Source organism: Prosopis cineraria, unplaced genomic scaffold, assembly GCF_029017545.1.
Source record: "Prosopis cineraria cultivar Desert tree isolate PC_DT_omini unplaced genomic scaffold, ASM2901754v1 PC7, whole genome shotgun sequence".
Taxonomy (NCBI): Eukaryota; Viridiplantae; Streptophyta; class Magnoliopsida; order Fabales; family Fabaceae; genus Prosopis; species Prosopis cineraria.
The window spans coordinates 30,060,574-30,082,767 of NW_026555338.1; the positions used below are offsets into that span (position 1 = coordinate 30,060,574).

General features: G+C 37.5%; 2 protein-coding genes across 5 annotated transcripts; one reads left to right on the plus strand and one right to left on the minus strand.

The window, feature by feature from the left end:
* The first annotated feature begins 29 nt into the window (after positions 1–29).
* On the plus strand, positions 30–2,330 carry LOC129315846 (metacaspase-5-like). Its single transcript, XM_054959957.1, has 2 exons — positions 30–532; positions 1,262–2,330. Exons 1-2 carry the CDS (start codon positions 187–189, stop codon positions 2,170–2,172), a joined length of 1,257 nt encoding a protein of 418 aa, XP_054815932.1. The 5' UTR covers positions 30–186; the 3' UTR covers positions 2,173–2,330.
* LOC129315845 (protein FORGETTER 1) lies at positions 2,269–22,157 on the minus strand. 4 transcript variants are annotated; one of them, XM_054959954.1, is made up of 32 exons: positions 21,515–22,157; positions 19,484–19,549; positions 19,182–19,352; positions 18,975–19,105; positions 18,653–18,729; positions 17,472–17,653; positions 17,256–17,333; positions 16,680–16,812; positions 14,966–15,026; positions 14,795–14,876; positions 13,953–14,081; positions 13,679–13,822; positions 13,487–13,586; positions 13,265–13,402; positions 12,342–12,412; positions 12,082–12,254; positions 11,610–11,703; positions 9,083–9,180; positions 8,870–9,005; positions 8,591–8,697; positions 7,333–7,428; positions 7,145–7,232; positions 6,925–7,045; positions 6,642–6,753; positions 6,436–6,559; positions 6,262–6,339; positions 6,053–6,171; positions 5,565–5,618; positions 5,379–5,481; positions 3,594–3,722; positions 3,104–3,215; positions 2,269–2,732 (listed from the first exon to the last, which is right to left on the minus strand). In XM_054959954.1, exons 1-32 carry the CDS (start codon positions 21,938–21,940, stop codon positions 2,701–2,703), a joined length of 3,765 nt encoding a protein of 1,254 aa, XP_054815929.1. In that variant the 5' UTR covers positions 21,941–22,157; the 3' UTR covers positions 2,269–2,700. The 4 variants fall into 4 exon arrangements, with proteins under 4 accessions (XP_054815929.1, XP_054815928.1, XP_054815931.1 ...); XM_054959953.1 differs by having other exon boundaries at positions 19,182–19,355; XM_054959956.1 differs by having other exon boundaries at positions 19,187–19,352; positions 21,515–21,655.
* Between the last annotated feature and the right edge of the window lie 37 nt (positions 22,158–22,194).

A 22,194-nucleotide genomic window follows, 5' to 3' on the forward strand; every position in this document is an offset into this window, starting at 1 on the left:
AGCAAAGCTAATCGCACGCTGCACGATCACTCATCAAATTATTGGGTGAACAGCAGAGACATGGATGGACAAATCTGATCATAAAAGCAAAACAATTACTGCAAGCGGAAATAAAAGGAGACAGATCGTTCAATCAGAAAGAGAAAGAAGAAAAATTACTTGCTTTTGATATCAAACCCAAGAGCCATGGCGAAGAAGGCTGTGCTGATCGGGATCAACTATCCAGGAACCAAGGCGGAGCTCAGAGGTTGCATCAACGATGTATGGAGGATGCACAGATGCCTGATCCAGCGGTACGGCTTCTCCGAGGACGACATCACCGTCTTGATCGACACCGACGACTCCTACACCCAGCCCACCGGAAAGAACATCCGATCGGCTATTACGAGCCTCGTGCGCTCCGCCGAACCTGGAGACGTCTTGTTCGTGCACTACAGCGGTCACGGTACGCGCCTCCCTGCCGAGACCGGCGAGGACGATGACACTGGCTACGACGAGTGCATTGTTCCTTGCGACATGAATCTCATCACCGGTCAACTCTTTCTCCTTTTTCACTTTTTGCCTTCCGTTGCTATATTACGTTCCCTTTTATCATCATCATCATTTTTCTCTCGCTTTCCCTCTTTGGATGAACATTACCGAGATCTTCATTGGGAAACTACATGTAAAAGCACTTCCGAGTTAGAGAAATGATCATAGCATTATTTTAGATATGCGATGGCTAGAAACTAGTGACGTTACGCATAAATTCTTTAGTTCTGGGAATCTGGAATCAAAATGTTGTGCTCTCTGGAAACTAGTTGTAAACTCCTTTTTGTGATGAATCTGAATATTTCTTGGACATTCATTCGATATCTTTGACGTAGCCAACCATATCCTCTTTAATTGGCACTATCGTTTCAATATTACTGCCAAGCAGGCAGAACACCTGTAGGTTATGAGCACCGTGAAATTTTCCATCTTCCTGAGATTTGATTACCCAACGTAAATTTTGATTGAGCAACACTTGATATCCCATCAAATTGAGGGAACTTGATTCTTTCTGGGGAAAAAGCATTTTTATTTAAGATCGCTGTACGGGTAACATCACGTTAGAAGTTCATCCTCCACTATTAGTATAGTCCAAAGGCATAATTTTTATTGCTGTAATGTTTAACTAGGCATATTCCAAAAGAACAGCAATATCTTGTGAAATCAGAATCACTTGTGTTGGCATGCTTCTAGCTGGAAACAAATCTTAACATGTTTGCTTGTTCAACAGATGATGATTTCAAGGAATTTGTAGACGAGGTGCCTAGAGGCTGTAAGCTCACAATTGTATCAGATTCTTGCCACAGTGGTGGCCTGATTGAAGAAACCAAGGAACAGATAGGAGAAAGCACAGCAGGGGGAGAACGTGGTGAACATGATTCAGGCTCTGGTTTTGGATTCAGAAGCTTTGTGAAACAAACTGTTGAAGATGCAATTGAGTCTCGCGGCATTCACATCCCTTCAGCACTACGTCGCCACAGGCATAGGGAAGATGATGAGGAAGAAAGAGATTTTGTAGTTTCACGCGAGAGTGATAATGGCTACGTGAAGAGCAGGTCTCTGCCTCTATCGACCCTCATTGATATCCTGAAGCAGAAAACTGGGAAAGAAGATATAGATGTGGGGAAGCTGAGACCTACTCTGTTTGATGTGTTTGGGGAAGATGCTAGCCCCAAAGTGAAGAAGTTCATGAAAATTGTGTTTACCAAGTTCCAACAAGGAAATGCTGAAGGTGGAGAGGGTGGTGGGATTTTGGGCATGGTGGGTAGTCTTGCCCAAGACTTTCTCAAACAAAAGCTAAATGATGAGGAATATGCGAAACCTGCCTTGCAGACACAAGTGGAGAGCAAGCACGAGGTGTATGCTGGATCGACTAGTCGCCGTCTTCCAGCTGGTGGAATTCTGATGAGTGGTTGCCAGTCTGACCAAACTTCTGCAGATGCAAGCCCTGCTGGAGATTCTGATAATGCCTATGGAGCCTTTAGTAACGCAATTCAGGCTATAATAGAGGAAACTGATGGTGCTGTTACAAACCAAGAGCTTGTGACGAAGGCTAGGGAGAAGCTAGGGGGGCAGGGCTTCACTCAGAAACCTGGACTCTATTGCAATGATCACCATGTTGATGCTCCTTTTGTGTGCTGATATAATTTTACATTGCAGAGAAATAGAGAAACATAATAAGATATGCTTGAGTGTTTTTGAGCGTGCTCATGTATTTGAGTTTGGGACAATGAGTCATGCACAAGGGAATATTTACTCCATATATCATTTCAATGATAATGTATTGTGATTGATACAAACTAGTTCAGACTGGACACTATATATCTGATACAACCTAAGCATCTACTGTCTTTCACTTGCTCAGAGACCTTTACAAATATACAAAGTGCAATTATATGCCAAAAATGGGTAATGCTATCCAAAAAAATCACAAAAAAATGAGACTGCACGATTCTATTGCAAGATGCAGAGGATGAGTCCTTCTCCCCTCCAAAAATTGTCCATATCTCCAAACAAAAACTGCACGTTTCGAACCAAAAGTGCTCCTGCAGTTCAAACCTCCAGATGCTAGCAACAATGAAAGCAACTTTCTGGAGGCAGCAATCAGTTGCCTCTTTGACAAAAAAACAACAAAAAACAAAAAAGGTGACAAAAATATGTTGTCCCAGGTCAATCATCGATTTCTTGTACCCATGCTAAACCTGTGATATGTCAGAAGTCAAAATTAGATTGGCTAGAAAATCACCTTTTCACAATGTATGACATCAAAATCATCAATATAAAGCATAATATAACTTAGGCTCTTGGTCTTTTGATTAAGACAAAGGTTTTTTGTTTCAAATGCGAATTGTATTTTAGCAGAGTGAAGAGCAGTATCATCTTTATCTTTTACTATTTTTGAGGCACTAGACTCAGTCAATTTGCTTCCAAGAGTTACTTACCCATACAGGATTTCAGCTTGATCATAGAATAAAACAGACCTCTATATACATTAGACACACAAGTATCTCATTTTCTATCTTCTGCATGAGCAAAATACTAAGTGCAAACCAGAGAGAGAGAGAGAGAGAACCTTGAAGCACAGCTTCAACTGCTGCATTAGGAACAAGAAGACCAACTATACGTTGGTTATCTGTAGTAGTTTCAATGCGTACAACACGTAGTCTCCTATGGCTTAGACGTGCCTGTAGAGATTGTTAAATGCGGTCTTGAGAAATTTTTCTTCATGAGAATTATCTTAAAAGAAATAATTCTTGAAAGTGCAGACTATTAGAAAGACATCTCAGTCATGGCTAAAGTCAGAAGCATTTCATAATTCTAAAATGGTGGGACCCCTCAACCTTGGATGCCTGTCAGGAAAGCAGGAACTTGTTTGGAAGGTACTATAACTTATTAATCAAAATCTTGTATAATCATCAAAGCCATTTGCCACTTATTTTCCCCCAATGAATCTAGTCATTCAAAACTCCACACAACTAAACCCAGATCAAAATGTTAACACAATTTTATCCCGAGAATGTTTCAGATTCTGCTATGTATATGCTGGCTAAGTAGTTAAGTACCTGATTAGATAAGGCCTTCTCTATAGTTCCCCAGACTGGAAGAATAAGGCCACCTAAGACATTTACTTCCTGCAGTCTTCTGCCAACTGTACAGAATTTGCCAATCTTACAATTGGGACCATGCATGCACTGCCAAGAGAGGTTATAAAAAAAAATGTCAGATAATGTAGAGCCATCAAAAACTTCACATGTATTCACCTTAAGTCTAAAAGGGCGTATATGCAGTTAATAATGGACATGCATACTGGAATATCTATGTTTAGATAGATAATGTTACAGATTAAAAACAGATGAGCAATGGCAAGTTAACTGTAGACATACTGTTAGGACCTGCAACTGTAGGCAATATATTGAAGAGAAAAATGCTTGTGTATCCTCTATTACGTTTGGAAAATGTAGAGAATACAATCACTCCTACTGTTTAGCCGATAAACAAGGAAAATAAGAGCTCACAGCCCAGAAAATGAAGGAAAAATACTCTCAAAACAGCCTGGTTTTCGAGAGATCAGGTCCTCTCCTCTCAGCCAACAATACTTGCCTTCCCCCACTAACCTTACATACATCCACTAAGCACACCCACTAATCTGACAGTGTCAGGGTCCGTTATCCTTCCAATTCCCCATTTCGCCCCTACTTACCCTGCTGGACATCCTGAGCTTCTTGGGCTGAATCCAAATTCTGAATATTGTTCCCTCTGGCCTCTCTCTTATACACTCGGCCCCATAGGTTGGCAGGTCCAACACATACATAGAATGACAACAGCAATGCAAAATTTAAAATAATTAATCAAATCATGATCTCAGTGTATATGCCAACTGCACCACAAAGATACAGCAATGGATTCACACGCGCACAAAAAACAGTTACAACAATCGAAATATGACAAGAGAGCGGATCTCAGGGCACCAACGTTAAATGATTTTCCCAATATCAATGATGTGTGTGTGTGATTGTGTGCATATAAAATGACTTCTTTTTTCCTTATACAAATAACATGACTTCTTTCCCACGTAGAAATATTCAGTGACCTTTGAACCATAAAAGATCATTCGTGATTATACTTGTTCTGTTGAGAGAAGGGGCAGAGAACAGCAAATGGCAATGGCACTAACTAATATCAAATAAATGTTCCAAAATAGACTCTATACACTTGCAAATTGCAATACTTGAAAATGCAGCACTTCTTTTCTTTGCTTTTGAACCAGACAGTGAGTAGGCTTCTCTTAAATTGCACAAGTATTACAAATCCCTCTCATCATAATGATGCCATTTTAAAACCTGATTAGGACAAAACTCACTAGAAACCACAAACATTGAACAAGAGATGTAATAAAGTATCCATTATGCTAGAAGAAAATATTCATCATAGTAATCCATAATTTCCAGCCAAGGAAAGAGCCAGAACTGCTTCAACTCAAACTCTCAGTCAACCTGCAAATGGGATGCTGTATAGGCAAAAAATCATTTGTTTATTTGGGTAGGACTAAAGGATATCAAGGGGCATTGCACGGGCTGTACAAATAACTAATCACCTATTTCATTAATTCAAACGTACAGGCTTTCTCATGATTGTGTTTTCACAAAAACTCCAACCATGAAAAGAGGAAAAAGGAATAGATATAGAAGGGAATAATGTTAAAATGAACTTCCAAAAGACCATTGGCAAAATAAATAAAAGTTGTCAAGTTATCACTTTTTGGATGTGGATGTGCATAAATCTATAATTAAAAAAAAATGAAGGAGAAACTCGAAATTTTATTGAAATAGCTTACTGAGGACACATACCTGTTTAGATGAAACTTCATACTCTTCTTTCCAACCAGTTTGAGCCTTCTCTAAGGATGAGACTTTTCTATATTTACTCTTTAATTCTGCCAGGTTCATCTCCCTACCATCAGTAGAAAATAACAAGGGTAAACAAAAAATCAACCTGAAAGGCTCAAGGAGACTAGATGGCTATTAAATACATACCGATGTGACTCTCCAACTGGGGGACGGACTATCTTATACATCCCGGAAGTGGAACTGGAAGATAGTAAACAACAAAAAAAATGGCATCACTAAGGAGATCCTCCAAGTTTATGTGTGGCGCACAGGATGGGGTGAATTAGGTGCATTAACAAAGACATCATTTCTAGAGAGGGAGAGAGTAGATGAAGTGAAAAATTCAAAATAAGATCAAGATGGTTTAATTAAACATTTAAATCAATCCCTGATTTGATAAATACGTTCATATAGAATTTATGACAAATCAAGTGGTAAAATTTCTTCTAATTCTAGTCAAAATGAGTATTAAATGTATAACTTCAGTCTTCAGCTCAGGTGCTTTATTCATGTCACCCACCTTAACCATGGGGGGCAAAGATACTTCTTATGTAAAATAAACTCCCTATGAGTTTAAATTCAGTAAAAATGAAACTAAAATAGGGTAACAGATATATAAAAAGAAAGAATGATACCTTTCAAATGCCAAAATGAAATGGCGTCTTCCCAACCATTCCCTCTTGGACTCATAGAAGCCATCATTAACTGAACCAAGCCCGTCCTTTTGCTTTTCATTCAGCATGGTACTTGCAGTCTGACATTAAAAATAAGTAACAAATCAGAAAGATAAGTTTATCCCAGTAAAGCATCTCATTGTTTGGATCATACTGGAAGGAACAAGCACCTCCCATGTGACCCCACGATCCAAGATAAATGTAAAGAGAACTGTCGAAGCTCCAGTGAGATGATCAACATGGACTGTCTGCAATTAATACCCCGAACCCCCTTCTCCACATTAGCAATAGAAAAGACTCAATTTTATTACATGAGCGGATGAAAAAATTCTAGCACAGCAAACCTTTGGAGTCCCTTGTAATTCAATGACATTAGCTCTCAAGTCAAGAATGCCAGTATCGAGGTTACCTTCAATGCGAGCATTCTGGATAAGAAGGTCCAAGATACTCACAAATAACTCAAATAACCTGTTAATATAGCACATTTTAGCCAATTGAACCAGATAATAAAACTGAGAGCCTCCCATTGCTTAATACAGAGAAGACAGACCTATTCTGAATCTCAGGAGGCAGTCCCAAAAGCCGGTTGAGGAATCGGCCCACGTCATGCATATCAGAATCAATAATACGACCAGATAACTTTCCAAAATCTTTACCATTACCTACAAATTTATTGAATTATTATTAGACTATGAATGGAATGAGGCATCAAAAACTATATTCCTGCAATCAACAACCAACCATAAGCTAGCTGGAAAACATTCAATTATTTTAAAATCATTCAAGCTAATGGCATGGCACAAATGGGCAGAGAGAGAGAGAGAGAGGATTACCAAGCATTGTGTCCCTAACTATTCCAACAGATACAAGAGCAGCTTTCGCTTTAATAATAAAGTCCTGAATTGTGTCTGGTCTGTCAGATATGCATCCCGGTGGTACAACCGGCAGAGAATCCTGAAAACAATTTTTGTCAGTGTACGGATTTAAGCCAATCTTTTGCTATATTTAGAATAGCGATGTGCGTGTTCTTCATATGCTAAGAAATCATCAAACCTGCTCCATTATTCCTTTGTACATAATCATTAGAGCTCTCTTTCCATAAGCACTGTCATAATTATATGCACTTAAGGAAGGTCCAGCCCTGTATCAGATCCATCCATATGGTGAGGAACATCAAGAAATATGCCAAGAATCACTCATGTCATCTCAATATAAACAGAAAACAGATGAATCCAACTTACCTGCGGTCCCCTTGAGTCAAAGCACCAAGAGATTCTAATCTCTTAGCAACAATTGATGCAAACCGCCGTTCTCCTCCAAGATTAGTAAAGAGTAACCTGCAGAGGATATGCAAGTTCAAAGTTAGGTAAGACAGGCAATGCATCAAGATGGAGCTCCAATGATGAGTGTCATTGTGACCATTTTAAATCAGCTCCACAGTGCTGATGTCTTTTCTTAGCTTTTAAAGATTTTCATTTGCGACTAGGTTACAATTCACAACAGAAATCTGTAGCCCAAGCCAGACAGCAAACATTTCTTATGCGTCAAATATCCATATAGAGAAACCTAAGACACACATGGAAATGGAGAACAGCAAGACAAGCAATGTAAGGAGACAATTCAATGACATTCCCACCTTCCTTATTCTGCAACATTGAAAAGTAAGAAAAGCTTCAGCAAAGGAAAAAGGAAACAGAAAGGTAACATCAAAATCATGTGTTAAGGAAATATTGACACCAGGGGAATAACAGGAAACTAAGCACCAAAGGAAGCAAACAAACACATCTGTGCATCAAAAGCTTTAAAACCCTTTTTGTTACCAAAAAAAAAAATCAGGAAATAAAACATTGCAAAACTTAAAGACTCTGCCCATCCTTTACATGTCAAACCTTATATATCTAGTCATGAACAAACCCAAAAGGGTAGAACAGAACATCTCTCTGAACATCACAAATAGACTAAATCACAAAAACCAGCAGACCAGACAATGCAAAATCAAATCCCTCTGTTTCTGAACTTCTCAAACACCAAAGAGGTCACCAAGAGCAGAACTCTGTTGGTCTTCTCACATGCAGCAAGTTGGTAGCACAAATCCTTTTTACAAAAGCCTTAACCCTCAAAGGAGCCTTACAATTTCCCATAATCTAATCATATCTATCATTCAAGCTGCCCCATGCTGGGCATCGAAAGAGTCTGAACCCGTGTTTCATTTGTCCTCTACCAACTCAACCTGCTTATTTAGAATGAACATATAATTTCCATTGCTTTTGTATTTACTATGTCCTCAACTTGGCCATTTATCATCATACAAAGCCTTTTCCCACAGGATTCAGTGCCAAGTGCCAACCTCTAAAAAACCGATAACCACAGGCCACCATTACAACGTAATATTTTAATGTACTCCTTCAATGTTTTGTACTTACTACAGTTTCTCGCGTGCACACATGTATATAAAACGAGCAAACACAAAATTTATCTAACTCCATAGTGGCAAATAACCTGTATTCTGGAGCTGAAGCTTGATTTGACCGATGAGTTCTTCCAAACTGCTGAATTGCACGATCAGCACTCCATGGAAGTTCTAGAGTTAAATGAACTCTTCTTTTCTATCATTCAAAGGTCAAAGAAACCCAGATTGTGAACCCAGAACAACCAATGAAGAATTAGAGTAATATCTAAAGTCCAGTTGAGAATAAGATGTCTGTAACATCAGAACATAATGGAAAACAAAGCCACCAACAAATGAGATGAAAACATTTTCCAATTAGTTTGATGTACCTGATTTTTGGCTCTTCTATCTGCCTGCAATGAAACACCAGCTGATCCAGCTTCAGATATGATAGCAACTAACTTCTTACCATCCATAAAGAGCTGCTTCTCGTGCATGTTGACCATCTCCATTGTGACATCCTTTCTAATAGAATAAAGTGGCGATTTAGTTGTCATTAAATCTACATTAAAAGTAGGATAGGAAAGCAAGCTACAACTCACGTATTTCGAGCTTGATAGGTGACACCTTTCCCACTAGGGGCCCTCACAAGCATGCCTCTCCTTCCTGTCATTTCTGCAACTTTGTCAGGTCCTCCTAGCTGCATATTTAGTACAATTATAGCAACCAAAGAGGAGAACTATATAGCATTAATTTAACAAACCAATCCACTGATCTGCATCATTTCAATAAAAAAAAAAAATTATTTTATCTTCCCCAATCTGTAGGCAGTATCTAGTGTATTTGGAAGCAATAACAAGATTACAGCACTGGATAATAACAGATATCTCTTGTTTCTGCAGAATTGTTGTTTCTTCCGTTAATGCAAAATGCAAGACAAGCACTTGAAAGAGAATTATTTTTACCTCCTCCCTAGGGGTTGCAGCAAATGTTTTTTATAGGAAGGCCATCACTTGTGGATTTGCAAAGGGTTTGGACAGGTCTTCTAAGTTAAAGATTGTTTATACTTTTACCCCTTGGTTTTGGGAGGATTACTTGCTCTCCGCGTCCATGTTGTTTTCTCTTCTCATCAATAAATTCCTTTCTCTATTTAAAAAAAAAAAGAGAGATATGTCTATTCTGCAAAGGAGGATAAGGAATCATGCTTGAAAATTTTGTTGCAAAGGAATGTAGACATTTTTCCTAGTCTATTGCAGCCTTTACAGCTGGTGTTAGAAAGCATAATTAGTTTTAGCTCCCAAAAAAAGTACACTGGATCTGAAGGAAACCAGAATATTGGGTTCCAAACCTGTTGAAACACCAACGGAAGCCAACTTATCTGGATTGAAGGAAGATTTGGTTCCCATCAACAAATAGATGAACCAAAAACTGGTAGGGAAATTGATATGCCTCTCTCATATGAGTCCAGAAATTTCCTTTCCAGTAAGTGTAGTTAGTCAGTTCTTGATCAATCCAAATGAAGAGCATTTGGAAGCGGTGTACAGAATACTGAGGTATCAGAAATTTGCTCCAGACAAGGCACTCTACTTCCAAAAAGGAATACAAAGGGACATAGAAGCATATGTCGATGCAGATTGGGCAGGTTCCATCACAGATAGACACGCTACCACTAGGTATTGTACTTATTGGAGGGGGAATTTGTCACTTGGAGGAGTAAGAAACAACCAGTGGTAGCATGTAGCATTGCAGAAGCTGAAGTCCGTGCATTAACACTTGGTATTTGTGAGGTTATGTGGCTATCCAGATTGCTGCAAGAATTAAAAGTCAAGTTTGAAGGGCCATCAAAGGTCCATCATGATAGGAATAAGCATGCGGAGATGGACAGACATTCTCACAAGGAAAAATGGATGTTGGCATTATAAAATGCTCATATACACCGGCAAACAGCCAAATAGCTGTTAAACCAGAGCTGGAACAAAGATTTTTGGGAGAATGATATTGAAGGCAAAAGGAAAATTATTACAATAAGGGCCTATCAGTTTTGCATCGAATATTGTGTTGTGAAAACATGGACATGTTGTTGTGAAAAGTTGAACCTTAACTAGTTAAATTTATTTGGAAACCCTAACAAAAAATACAAGTTAAGGTTCAGCTTTTCATAACATGTCCGTGTTTTCACAACACAATATCCAATGCAAAACTGATTAGCCGTTATTATAAAAAGGCCTTCAATGTCATTCTCCCAAGATTCTTCAAGAACTAAGTGGCAAGCTAGGAATGATTGACATCTATTTACCAACTTGAGGGAGAGTGTTGGAAGTAGCCAACGTCATTATTCTTTTTTGTTATGATCTATTTTATTATTTATCTCCTTCGTTTTTTGGTTAGTTTGTTGGGCTCAGCGCCTCAGCCCTTTTATCTGTTCTGTTAATATTTATCATATTTTATGAGTAGTTACTGGAATAAAATCAGATTATACAAATTTGGATAGATTTGATTTTCTCAATAAGACTCTAGGAGATTTTCATCTAGGAGGCAGGCTTGTTGCCTCATTGACATGTATTTAGGAAACTCTAGCTGAATGAAAAATACGGAGCGACTGAGTTTACAAAGCTCTCAGCCGTCTTTTTCCTCAAATGGAAAAAACCAATTACATTATAAGCAGAGAACAGCTAGATGATGAGCAAGTTGCCTACACCAATAAATAAATATATCTGTTTAATAGAAGAAGTTTTATTACAGAAGAGAAGAAAAGAATAAAAGTCTTAGCAAAATATCAACACTTGCTACCCACCTGCATATCCAACAATCAAACTCAACTACATTAATCGCTAAACAGAAGCCTACCTTGTCCAGCTTAACACCCGGAAGCATAGATGATAGCATAGAACATAGTCACGAATATGAAGCCAAAGATGTTCTCTTCAAACACAAACTTTCTTATTTTCTAACTAACAGGGTTGCCAATGACCAATTATTAGGCTTGATATGCAACTTTTTCTTTGAAAAATAACTGTAACCAAACAAATATCCAAGAAAAGGAAGTAGTGCATTGTGAGAGGAAGGCGGATATAAGATTAAACATGTTTTCCAAAGCAAGAAATCTGTCAATCAACATGCGATCTCTACCTGGTCAGTAATATCGTCCAGAGGATTGTTTGGAAGATCCAATGAACGGATAATCTCTAAAATTTTTGTCTTACGCTCCAAAGCTGCATCGTACCTGAATAAATTCATAATGCATTGATCAATGTCTCCTTTCTCTCGTCTACTTTTTTCATCTTTCAACTATCATATCGCCTTGTGATTAAATCCTTTTAAACAGTTATTCAGAATATCACGATAGATGATACCATTATAACTAGAACTCTAGAAGAGATTCATCTGTACTTATGATGCACCAGCACTACTCATTTGTGCATTGACTAAACGAATAGAAACGGGCAATTACATAGGCAAATAATGCATCTGCACTTATGAGACGCTAATCTAAAAATCCCAATTAAACTGTCAGTTCCTATTATTTCGGTGCACCATGTGTGCCCAAGAATTCCAACAACCAGACACGTAAACGTCAAAAGAAAATTGCATAAGTATCAACCTCTTCTGGAGTTCATTTATGTAGGCTTGTCTTTTTTGAAGATATTCATCTGTTTTTTCTTTGCACAAATGACAAGACCATTCTTCAGGGACTAAATCATTAATTGGGGGCACCAAGCATGCTGAATGGACAAATTTACCACAACAGGAACACTTGAGCAATGCTTTACTTTCCTGCAGGTTAAAAATAACAAGTAATTCAAGCAGTTCCTGGCATCAAAACAGTTTAATGACAATATAAATATAAAAACTGCAGACTACCTCTTCCATATTGCAAATCTCACATATCTGAAACTCATCATCAGAATCAGTAGATTCAACAGCAGAATCAGCTGCATTACCCAGTCAAAATAATTAAAATTGAGAGCAGCCATCAAATTTGCCTTCCAACACTATCATGTTTCACACATCAGATTTTCATAAAGATGCCACAATAGATAAAAAAGGAGAATTTTATTTATTGAGATTAAATAGAAGGGAGGATGATAATAAAATCCCAAAATTGGAAATTTATGACAGTTAAGTCCTCAACAAAATTTCCCTAAAAAAGAAGAAGTTGAGTATAGATCCAAATAGCTGCAAATAGGAATCCCAACCACAAACTGAGAATTATATTTAAAATTTAAATGTCTTATTTACAATTAGAACTCCTAAATCTATGACCATCTGAATCAATATTTACAACTGATTTTTTAAAAAAAAAATTGTCGGGAACTTAATTGTCATAAATTCATTTTTTTGGGACTTTACTATTATTCTCCCTAAATAGAAAGGCTTTAAGAGAGAAGAAAGGATAAAAATGAAGAGGATTATGTATCCTATTAAAACAAATGTCAGACCAGGAGAGCAAAAAATAAAAGGAAAAAGAAAGTTAACCATGCAGCACTGCCCAGACCAAAAGAAACAGTCCCTAAACCTTGATTGAGGTCAACACCAAAAAGATGCTGCCAAAAAAGATCATCATTTGGTCATTTTGAGACAATGAAACGCCCCTAGAATTACTCAAATCTGCGGTAGCCATATATCCAAATTATTGCATAAACCAAGCACTGTCAAGCACCCCTAGAATTACTAGCAATCTTCTGCAGCCATATATCAAACTTAGTCCATATGCATAGCAAGCATGACACAGAACCAAGGGAGAAAACACAAGATTCATCAAGTTTTGTTTTCAAGAGGCTCACTTTCAGATTCTTCATCACTCTCAGCATCACTAGGAGGTCGCCAGGACCACTTAGCGACTTTTCTAACCCTTCCTTTTACAGACACACCAGGAGTTGCTGAGTGCCTTTTCCTCTGGAGCTCCTTGACACCATCCTCCCCTATGATTGAAACACAAAAGAAAATTTAAATCCATAGCAATGTTCTATATGAGAAGCATCTAGCAAAACACAGCACTAAAATACCTGGAAGAAGTTCAGGCTTTTCTGGCAATGGATAATTTTCTTCCACAAATTTTAGCAGCAATTCTCGAGGACCAGAAACAAAATCATCAAGTTCAGAACCCTATCAAATACAGTAAATAAAAATCAAATCACACACATAATATGCCGAAGATATTACTCTACATGGAAACAAAACAGAACCAAAATACACACATATTTTGTAACAGCCTCCTCCGTCCTTGCTTCTCCAGTGCTCTGAAGGCCAATGACAACACACTTATCTTCCAGTAATGCTTGCTTTGCAAGTCTTACAGCAGCAGGGACTTTGGCAGACATACACATATGTCTAAAAAAACGCTACAGCATTATAATGCAAAGTACGAAAAAGAATAATCAATAAATAGTTTACTGCACATCCAACAGACATTCTAAACGTATCTTTAGGCAGCACTACAGTAGCACCCATACAAGATCTGATAGGTGATACCTGATGGCTTGCCCAGTATAATCTCCATAACTGACTAGAACTAGGCTTCTCATTATTTAGGAAGGCACTGGCTGACAACAATTCCACTCGCAATTCTGCCCAAAATTCTGCTGCCTTTTTATACATATCCTAAGAAGTTGATACAAATAAAAAGATCATGAGATATCAAAAAAGATAGGTTCATAGAAAACGTGCTGTATTCACAACTATGCATTCCATAATAATATAAAAGGACGTAAGCATTATGCTGCAAAGAGACCATTCAGAGACAGATCCAAGACACAGCTCCATTATGTAAACCACCAATTCCTTTTTCTTATCATAAACATTTTCATAACTGGCAGACTCATTATGGGGCTCCAGTGCAAAATAAGCAATTTCTCAGCATTCCAAAGTCTCAAGCAATCAATGTAATCATGGATTTTCATTTTGAACAGTAACAGGGAAAAAGAAGATAAAAGACCTCAGCTTGCTATCAACGCAAGAACTAGATATCACAAAGTGCAATTCAAAATAATCATGCGCATAATTCACCGTGTTCCCAATATCTTCTCCATAAAATTGTTGATATCTTTATAAAAAAGAGATTGGCATTACAATGCTAAAAAAATAATGAGTAGAGTAACCAAAAAAATATAATGACCTTATACCATTTCAGACTAATAACAAGCAGCTCGTGAAAACAGGAACCCTGTTATCTTCAGCTAACTCAGTACCCATGCTTACTTTAGACAATACCAGAAAAAAATTAAGTAAATTTCCATATCATTTCTTTTGTAGGAAAATAACTAGGTACAAAGGGGGGAATAATATGTGAAAACAAACAGATCAGACATTCCTACCATCATTTCATCTTCTAATGGTGCTTCAATAACTTCAAACTCAGCACCCTTGTAGCTAAGTGTTCGACATAAATACATCCCCCTGAAATGAGAAAAACAAAGCAAAACAATACATCCTTAATAAACGTAAGTGTAAGGCAGAGGGTGCAGGTGTATGTGATATAGTATAACCTTGCTTTCATGTCCATTGCAACTAGTTCGAGTGCTCCAACACCCCCTCTATCAAGAGCACCTACATGCATGAATTGCTCATAAGAATCTCGTTTACTTTAAACATTTCAAGGACAATGTCTCTCACGAAAGAAAAGTTATAATTATTATAGAAAGAAAGAGAATTGTTTGGAACACAGGTAAGAAACAAGTTAATTCAGGAAAATATGATTATTTACACACTGATACTTCACAATGACAAAGTAAAAATATGGCATATATGCCAAATATAAAACAAAATGATATAAGCCACTTCCTTTTCAAGTTAACATTGCCAAATTTCATTAATTAAGATGCCTCGCCCTAAATATTCTTTTAAGAAAGAAGAAATTTAATTATAAAGAGTAGAGAATGCATGTTGTTGGAGGATAAGATATCCTCACCGTTAAATACAAGAAAATGCTCCAAACAGGACAAAATCCTGATCAAACTTGACTATGTATGCAATGAGGTATACTAGTTATTTTTTTTAAAATTAAATGCGAAATTAATGATGTGAGGAGAAGAGAACCAAAGATAGAAGACAGAGGATCCTTCTAAAAATGGAAACAAAAGAAAACAAGCCATGCTCTTGGCAAGAGCCTTCCAATCTCTTCTGAGTTCCTCTAGCGCTTTCTAATCCTTTTTCATATCCAAGATAGGGGTTCCCTTAAAAAAAATTCATCTAGAACGCCTAAGAAAAGCCATGCGCACAGCTCTATTCCTCAGCCATAACCAATTTAAAGGTGAAGATATGACCCAAGAGATCCAAGTATTCCGCTCCATCCAACACAAGCAACAAAATTCAATAAACCATGCGTTGTCTTAGCATTTTGTCTTCCTTCTTATTCCTTCTCATCATGAGTTCCTTTAAATCAAATTAGGTTTCTCTTTGACATCCAAGGCACTAGGACAGGCCCAACTATCACCAACAATACCAAAAAGGTTATTGAGGGTAACACACTGAATGACAGCAATGAAACAAATGGGGCAAAGATAGGACAAGTTTGCATTGCATATGTTGCAATATTGGTCTTGATTAGTCAACACCCTATTAGGCTAGTCAACAGAATATAACAGAAAAAAAGTTATGATGGCGAGGATTTAATCTTTAGTCTTGATTGTCTAGAAATTACAAGGGTTTCCTCAAATACACTATAATAACCAAATTAATTAAAAATTCAGGTAAATCATAAGCAACACATAATTAATTTTCCCCATCTCCAATTCAAGCTCGCTGCTTTTTTGTTGAAATTGAAATCAATATAAAATATTATAATTATGTCATGAACAGTGCTGATTATCTTAAACTTTGCACAAATGCACAAGGCCTACTCTAGTAAATTACAAACATCAAATGATTAATTTTCCCCATATCCAATTGAGGCTCACTAATTTATCATTGAAATTGAAACTTCTGAAAATGACAATCACAAGATCAACCAGAATTGTGAATGGTTAAAAAAAATAATGGATTGAAGAATTTTACAACCATAAAAAAAAATTATTAACGAGAGAAGCACATTCCCATCACAAAAGGTTGCAGAAGCAAGCATATAAACAAAGCAAAATCTAGCAATAGTGATAAATACAAATTTATCTTCTTAATGAAAGGAAAAGAGAAACCAAATACTAGGAAACCAAGACCACTAGCTATTATATATTATTGAAGGAAAAATAAAAGACAAAATTTTACCTAGAAATTCACGGAAATCAGTAAAAGATGTCCCAGGTCCCCAAAGACCAAGTCGAACCATATAACCCATATTGCGAGGCTCAGATGCACCAGTAGCTGAGCAGTAGACAACACGAGCTTCAGGTAGTCGATCCTGTATAATTTGATTGTAACTGCTTAGAGGAAACTCATTTACTATCCACCATTTCAATGCTGATTGATTCAAGAAAAAACTTCACGAAATGAAAATATTAATTATAGGAGGAAACAACACATACATAAAAAATTGACAGGGAGGAGTGAGGAACAGAAACAGGTAGAAGAAAATCTTTAACAACATGGTCTATGCCAAAGTTGTCAGAAAAAAATGTAATCCTTAGTGCAGGATTATCGTTCCAGACCATGCATACCATGTAAACTCAATGAAGTTTTCAAAAGTTAAGGATTAAAACTGGCACAAAAAAATACTTTCAAAAAAAGTCATTCCCATGGTTTCACAACCACATCAACATAAAACTGAAATTGCATCACTTGAAGAAAAGGTAATGCTAGGAACATGTGGCCATTATTTTAAAAGATTTAGCATCAAGAACAAACCTGAATATCAACCACTGCTTCACCTGTTCGTGTTGGCTGACTACCAGATTCAGGAACCAAATTTTTTGCTTTATGACACTACAATGAAGAAACAGGCCCTTAGCAAGAAAGGGTAAACAAATAATAGAATCCAAAAACCATTTGATTCATCAATTGATCAAAAATTAAAATTAACAGTTGACATTACAAAATATTTCCTTAGGAAAGATTCCATGCCTCATCAAAAATGACAAGACCATCAAATCCTGGTCCACACCACTGCACAAGCTGTTGAAGACGAGAACGACCTTTCTCGGATGATGCTATGAGGCTATTGTATGTCAAGAAAATAACTCCCTCCCTGACCCCAACAGACTTCGAATCAAGCTTAGAATAAGGCAGTTTGTTCAAAGCATGCACTGGATAGATGAAAAAAAAAATACTTAAATGCATAATAAATTTTTTCAGGTAGCAAGCATGCAAAGGACAGGTGAGAAAAAATTCCTTTATGGAACCGACAACAAATACAAACATTAAAAGTAAATTACAAAAGAACACTTCTCAAAGGAAGATAGCAATTCATCTGAAAAAAATTAGAAAATATTATAACTTCTTCGTCCATGAACTTGCAGCAAACTAAAGGGGTATATAATAACAATTTAACATGCAAATTTCACTTTCCTTAGTGAGGACCTCAGGAGTTATAACTGATTCCGAGATTTATTTTATGGCTTCCTTTTGGTAAAAAAAAAAAAATGACTCAAAATGTTGAGAGATTATCCTCTTTTTTTTTTTTTTTGCCTTGGCTACTCTGCCAGCCCTCCCAGCATTGTGAATTGTGTCATGATCATGTCACAACGTGATTAGATCCAATCATGACTTAATGATGCGGCTATCATTCAATCATGTCTTCATGACATGATCCTCGTCTATTGAGCCTTAACAGCTCTTTTTCTGTTTGCGGCATAAATCCAAATATATTCCTCTTTATATCTTAAATCGGAACAGAATTCTCAATTCATCTCACTTCTTCTCTTCTCCTAAACCATCATTAAAGGAATCTTTTCTTAGAAATTACGTCACAACTTAGTTTTAACAATTTTACTTTTGCTACAGAAAACTTTAATTTTTACCTTTAATGGCTACAATGGTATGATGTTAAAATTATAATTTTCATCATAAATACTAATTAATTTTACAGATATAAAGTTATCTATAGCTTTTTAAAACTATCATAAATATGAAAGTTACCATAATGTTCAAAGAAAGTCCCATTTCAGGTCCTTGGGTCTTTCAAGATAAAGTATAAGATTCTAGGAATAGCTAATTCACCTTCTTAGTCCATGTCAATAATTTCTCAAACAATATGACACGACTTCAAATTTAACAATAGCATCTGTGTGCACTGACAAATATACCTTCAATGCAAGTTGCACCTACATCATCCAAGTCTCTCCTGGAATCAAACTTCAAGTCAGAACCAACGGAAATCCACCTGTGTAAGATCATTGGAAACATGGAAAAGTATCAGAATACTAAATTCCTGATATATAACCCAACATCAAATCAAAATCACTGAAAAAAAAAAAGTTAAGTGCACGTCCTAGAGGACAGGCATATGAATCTGCATCCCCAGGAGCTACTGTTTATCACAACATACACACACCCAAAAAGAATCATTCATACAAACAAACATGCAAAACTGCATACAGACACGGTAATGATGAGACCTAAACTTACAGTGCTTTTCTCCTTCCATGGTGCCAGTTCTCCCATATTAGCCCTGCAATTGTTCGACCTTTACCAACGCCAGCTCCATCTCCAATAAAGAATCCTGCCCTAGCACTGTTGGGTAAGTGCTGAAGATGTCTCTGTCATAGAAACGAACATCATACACACGAATTCCAATCTAACATTGGTTATGATAAATTATGTCAATAAAGAAACCTGACAAGCATAGGCCACTGTCTCAATTTGCAAGCACGATAAAGCCTTTGAACTTTCCAAATCATCTTTAATTCTTGGATCATAGGTAGGCTCAGGAGGCTGCACTGCAGACAAAGATGATGTTTCCACAACAGGATCTGGATGTGAAGGTCCAATAGATACTTTTGGTGGCCGCTGCATCATACAACATTCTAATCCAGTCAAATGCGTGTCCACAACTTGAAATAACAAATACTTGGTTAATTTGGCTAAGAAAAACTTCTTGTATGTACTACTCTCAAAAGAAAAGTTTTAAAACTCACATAATCCATAAATGTTTCTCCAGCCGGGCCGCCTTCATCTTCATCACGCTCCACTTCAACAGCTAACTAAAATATTTAGATGTCCAAAACAAAAGTATGAATGTAAAAAGAACAGTAAAATACTCAAACAACAATTCTCAAATGAAAAAAACTTGAAAGAAAAGTAACAGCCTGTGTATTGCTGGACTATGAAACGTAATATCCTGAAAATGGGAAGTGGAAAACAAAACAGCCAGATTTTGAGGTTCAAAAGAATCAATGCATCAAAGAATTGAGAAAGATAACCCAACATATGAGGCTCTAGTGACTGACTCCTTAACATTCCACAAAAACAATAAACCTTGTCCCACAAGATAGGGTTAGCTACATAGATTGCACGATGCCATTGTACTCTATCATTTACCAAGTTCTTAGAAATGGTGTTAACTAAGAGATCTCTATCAACAACTTTCATAAGTATTCTTTTTAGCCTTCCTCTACCCTTCTTTATAAGGTTCAAACTTATCCGTTCCACTCTCCTCACTAGTGCCTCTCACGGTCTTCTCTATACATATTCAAACTATCTCAAATGATTTTCTACCAATTTTCCTTCAATAGATGCTATGCCCACTTTATCTCATATATGCTCATTCCAGATTTTATCTCTATATGTATGCTCACACATCTATCTCAACATTCTCATCTCTACTACTCCAACTTTATGTTCTTACTATCCCTTTAAAACCCAACATTCACTACCATATAACATAGCTAGCCTTATAACAATTCGATAAAACTTTCCTTTAAATTTATTAGGTACCTTTCAATCACAAATAACTCCTTTAACTTTTTTCCAATTAAACCACCCAGCTTATATGACTCCTTAACATTAACTAACTAAATTAAATAAATAAAAAGGAAAAGCAAACCAAGCGACTTTTTTACCGGAACAAATGCCCAAAACTTTGAATAACCAAATAACAAAAATTTCCATCCCTCTAATGTCTTCATATTGTTTGTAATCCTTGTTGATTTACTGCTTCTAAAAAATCACAGGGAATTTTCCCAGCAACTCAGAAGGCAAAAACAGATGATGGGTGTTTTCCAAACTCTTGCAGCAAGGAAGTACTAGCGTGTATTAATCCTACTACGCATTGTTCTCTGAACAAAACCACAACCTTAGAAGGAGCTTTGACCTTCCAAGTTGTATAGTCAGCATCAAGAATGGGAGAGTTCCAGATTAAAAGTCGACAATTTCAGAAGTGTCTTGGGTCCATATCTGTAGATAAGGAGAACTTGAAAGACAAAAAGGGTATCACAACTATATAAGTAGAACAGGAATAATGCCACATATCTTCTGTACAAAATGCTAGCAATTTCTTTAGAAAGGCAGCTGACAATTTGAATTTCAACAACGTTTCCAGCGATGTTGGCCTTTCTTCCATTCTAAAACAAGAATATCTCAGCATTTGATCTCAAGGCAATCATAAAGAACGGGAGATTATACTAGGATAGCAGAAAGACTAAGAGGGCTGGTCCTTGTGATGATAAGAATTCTATTGGAACCTGCTCCTAACATGCTGAGGCAGGCATCAATACAATACCTTCTTTTTCCCTAAATTGATAAAATTCCACGCATAACATTGACCAAAGATATCTGTCAAACGAGAAGAACGACTAAAGGACAAAATTAGCAACCCAACAAGCTGAATTGATATCCTCATATTCTGCATCTACTCCATTCCAGTAAAGCTAGTTCATCATTGTCAGTGCCTTTCACTTATTAACTGCCATCGCAAGTTACTGCAGGTATTACCAATACCTTTTTGTGAGTTACCTTCTGTAACTAACAATAAATGCTACTCCCACGCACTTAAGCCAGAATCAAGCACCCCAAACAGCCCAAGATTCTATTATTACCCAAAATAATTATACCCAGGTAGCTAGTAGCATAATTTTTGTTCACCAGTTCATAAAATTGAAATTTGATCACAAAGTTTTGGCCGAACCAGTGTTATTAGAGTATTAAGAGTAATGGAAGGGGAACCAAACCTCGTTGACTTCTTCTGGAGGAGGCCCAGAAGGGAAGAACTGCTTAACCTTAGAGATATCAACGGCGAGGTCAACCCCACATTGCGGGCAAGCGAACCTTGCGAGGCCAGGGGGGACATTGAGGATGGCCTTGCAGCTAGCACAAGGAAGCTGGATCTTAGAGGGATCAATGCCGTGTGCCGGCACGTGAGACTGCTGCGACGACGGAAGAGGTAAAGGTGGGTGATGAGACGGTTTCTGGTGGGCCCTACTCATTAGCTCCGGGGGAAGCATCTGCGGCATTCGACAGGTGGGGCAAGCGAACTCCGTCAGTCCCGGCGCCACAGTCAGGATCATACGGCAACCGGCGCAGCGCACTTGGACACCTTGTCCGACATGGGACGACGGCGGGGCCAACGGCGGCGGAGGCACCGATGGCTGGGTCATTATCGAGAAGTTTGGAGTAATCAGTGAGAGAGAGCCTTGGGGGTAGAGCCAGTCGTTGGAATTTGGGTGGAAATTTTGGGGCTAGGAGAAGAGGAAACGTTCGAAAGGGCTTTTGTCGGAGTGACTTTGGTTCGTTTGGCGGGCAATGACTTCCACATAGACACACACAGTGACTCGCGCTCCTTGCTTCCCTCTCGGCTTTCTCTCTCCTGAATTCCGATCTTTTTTTTAGTTCTGGTGAAATGAAAAGGCCC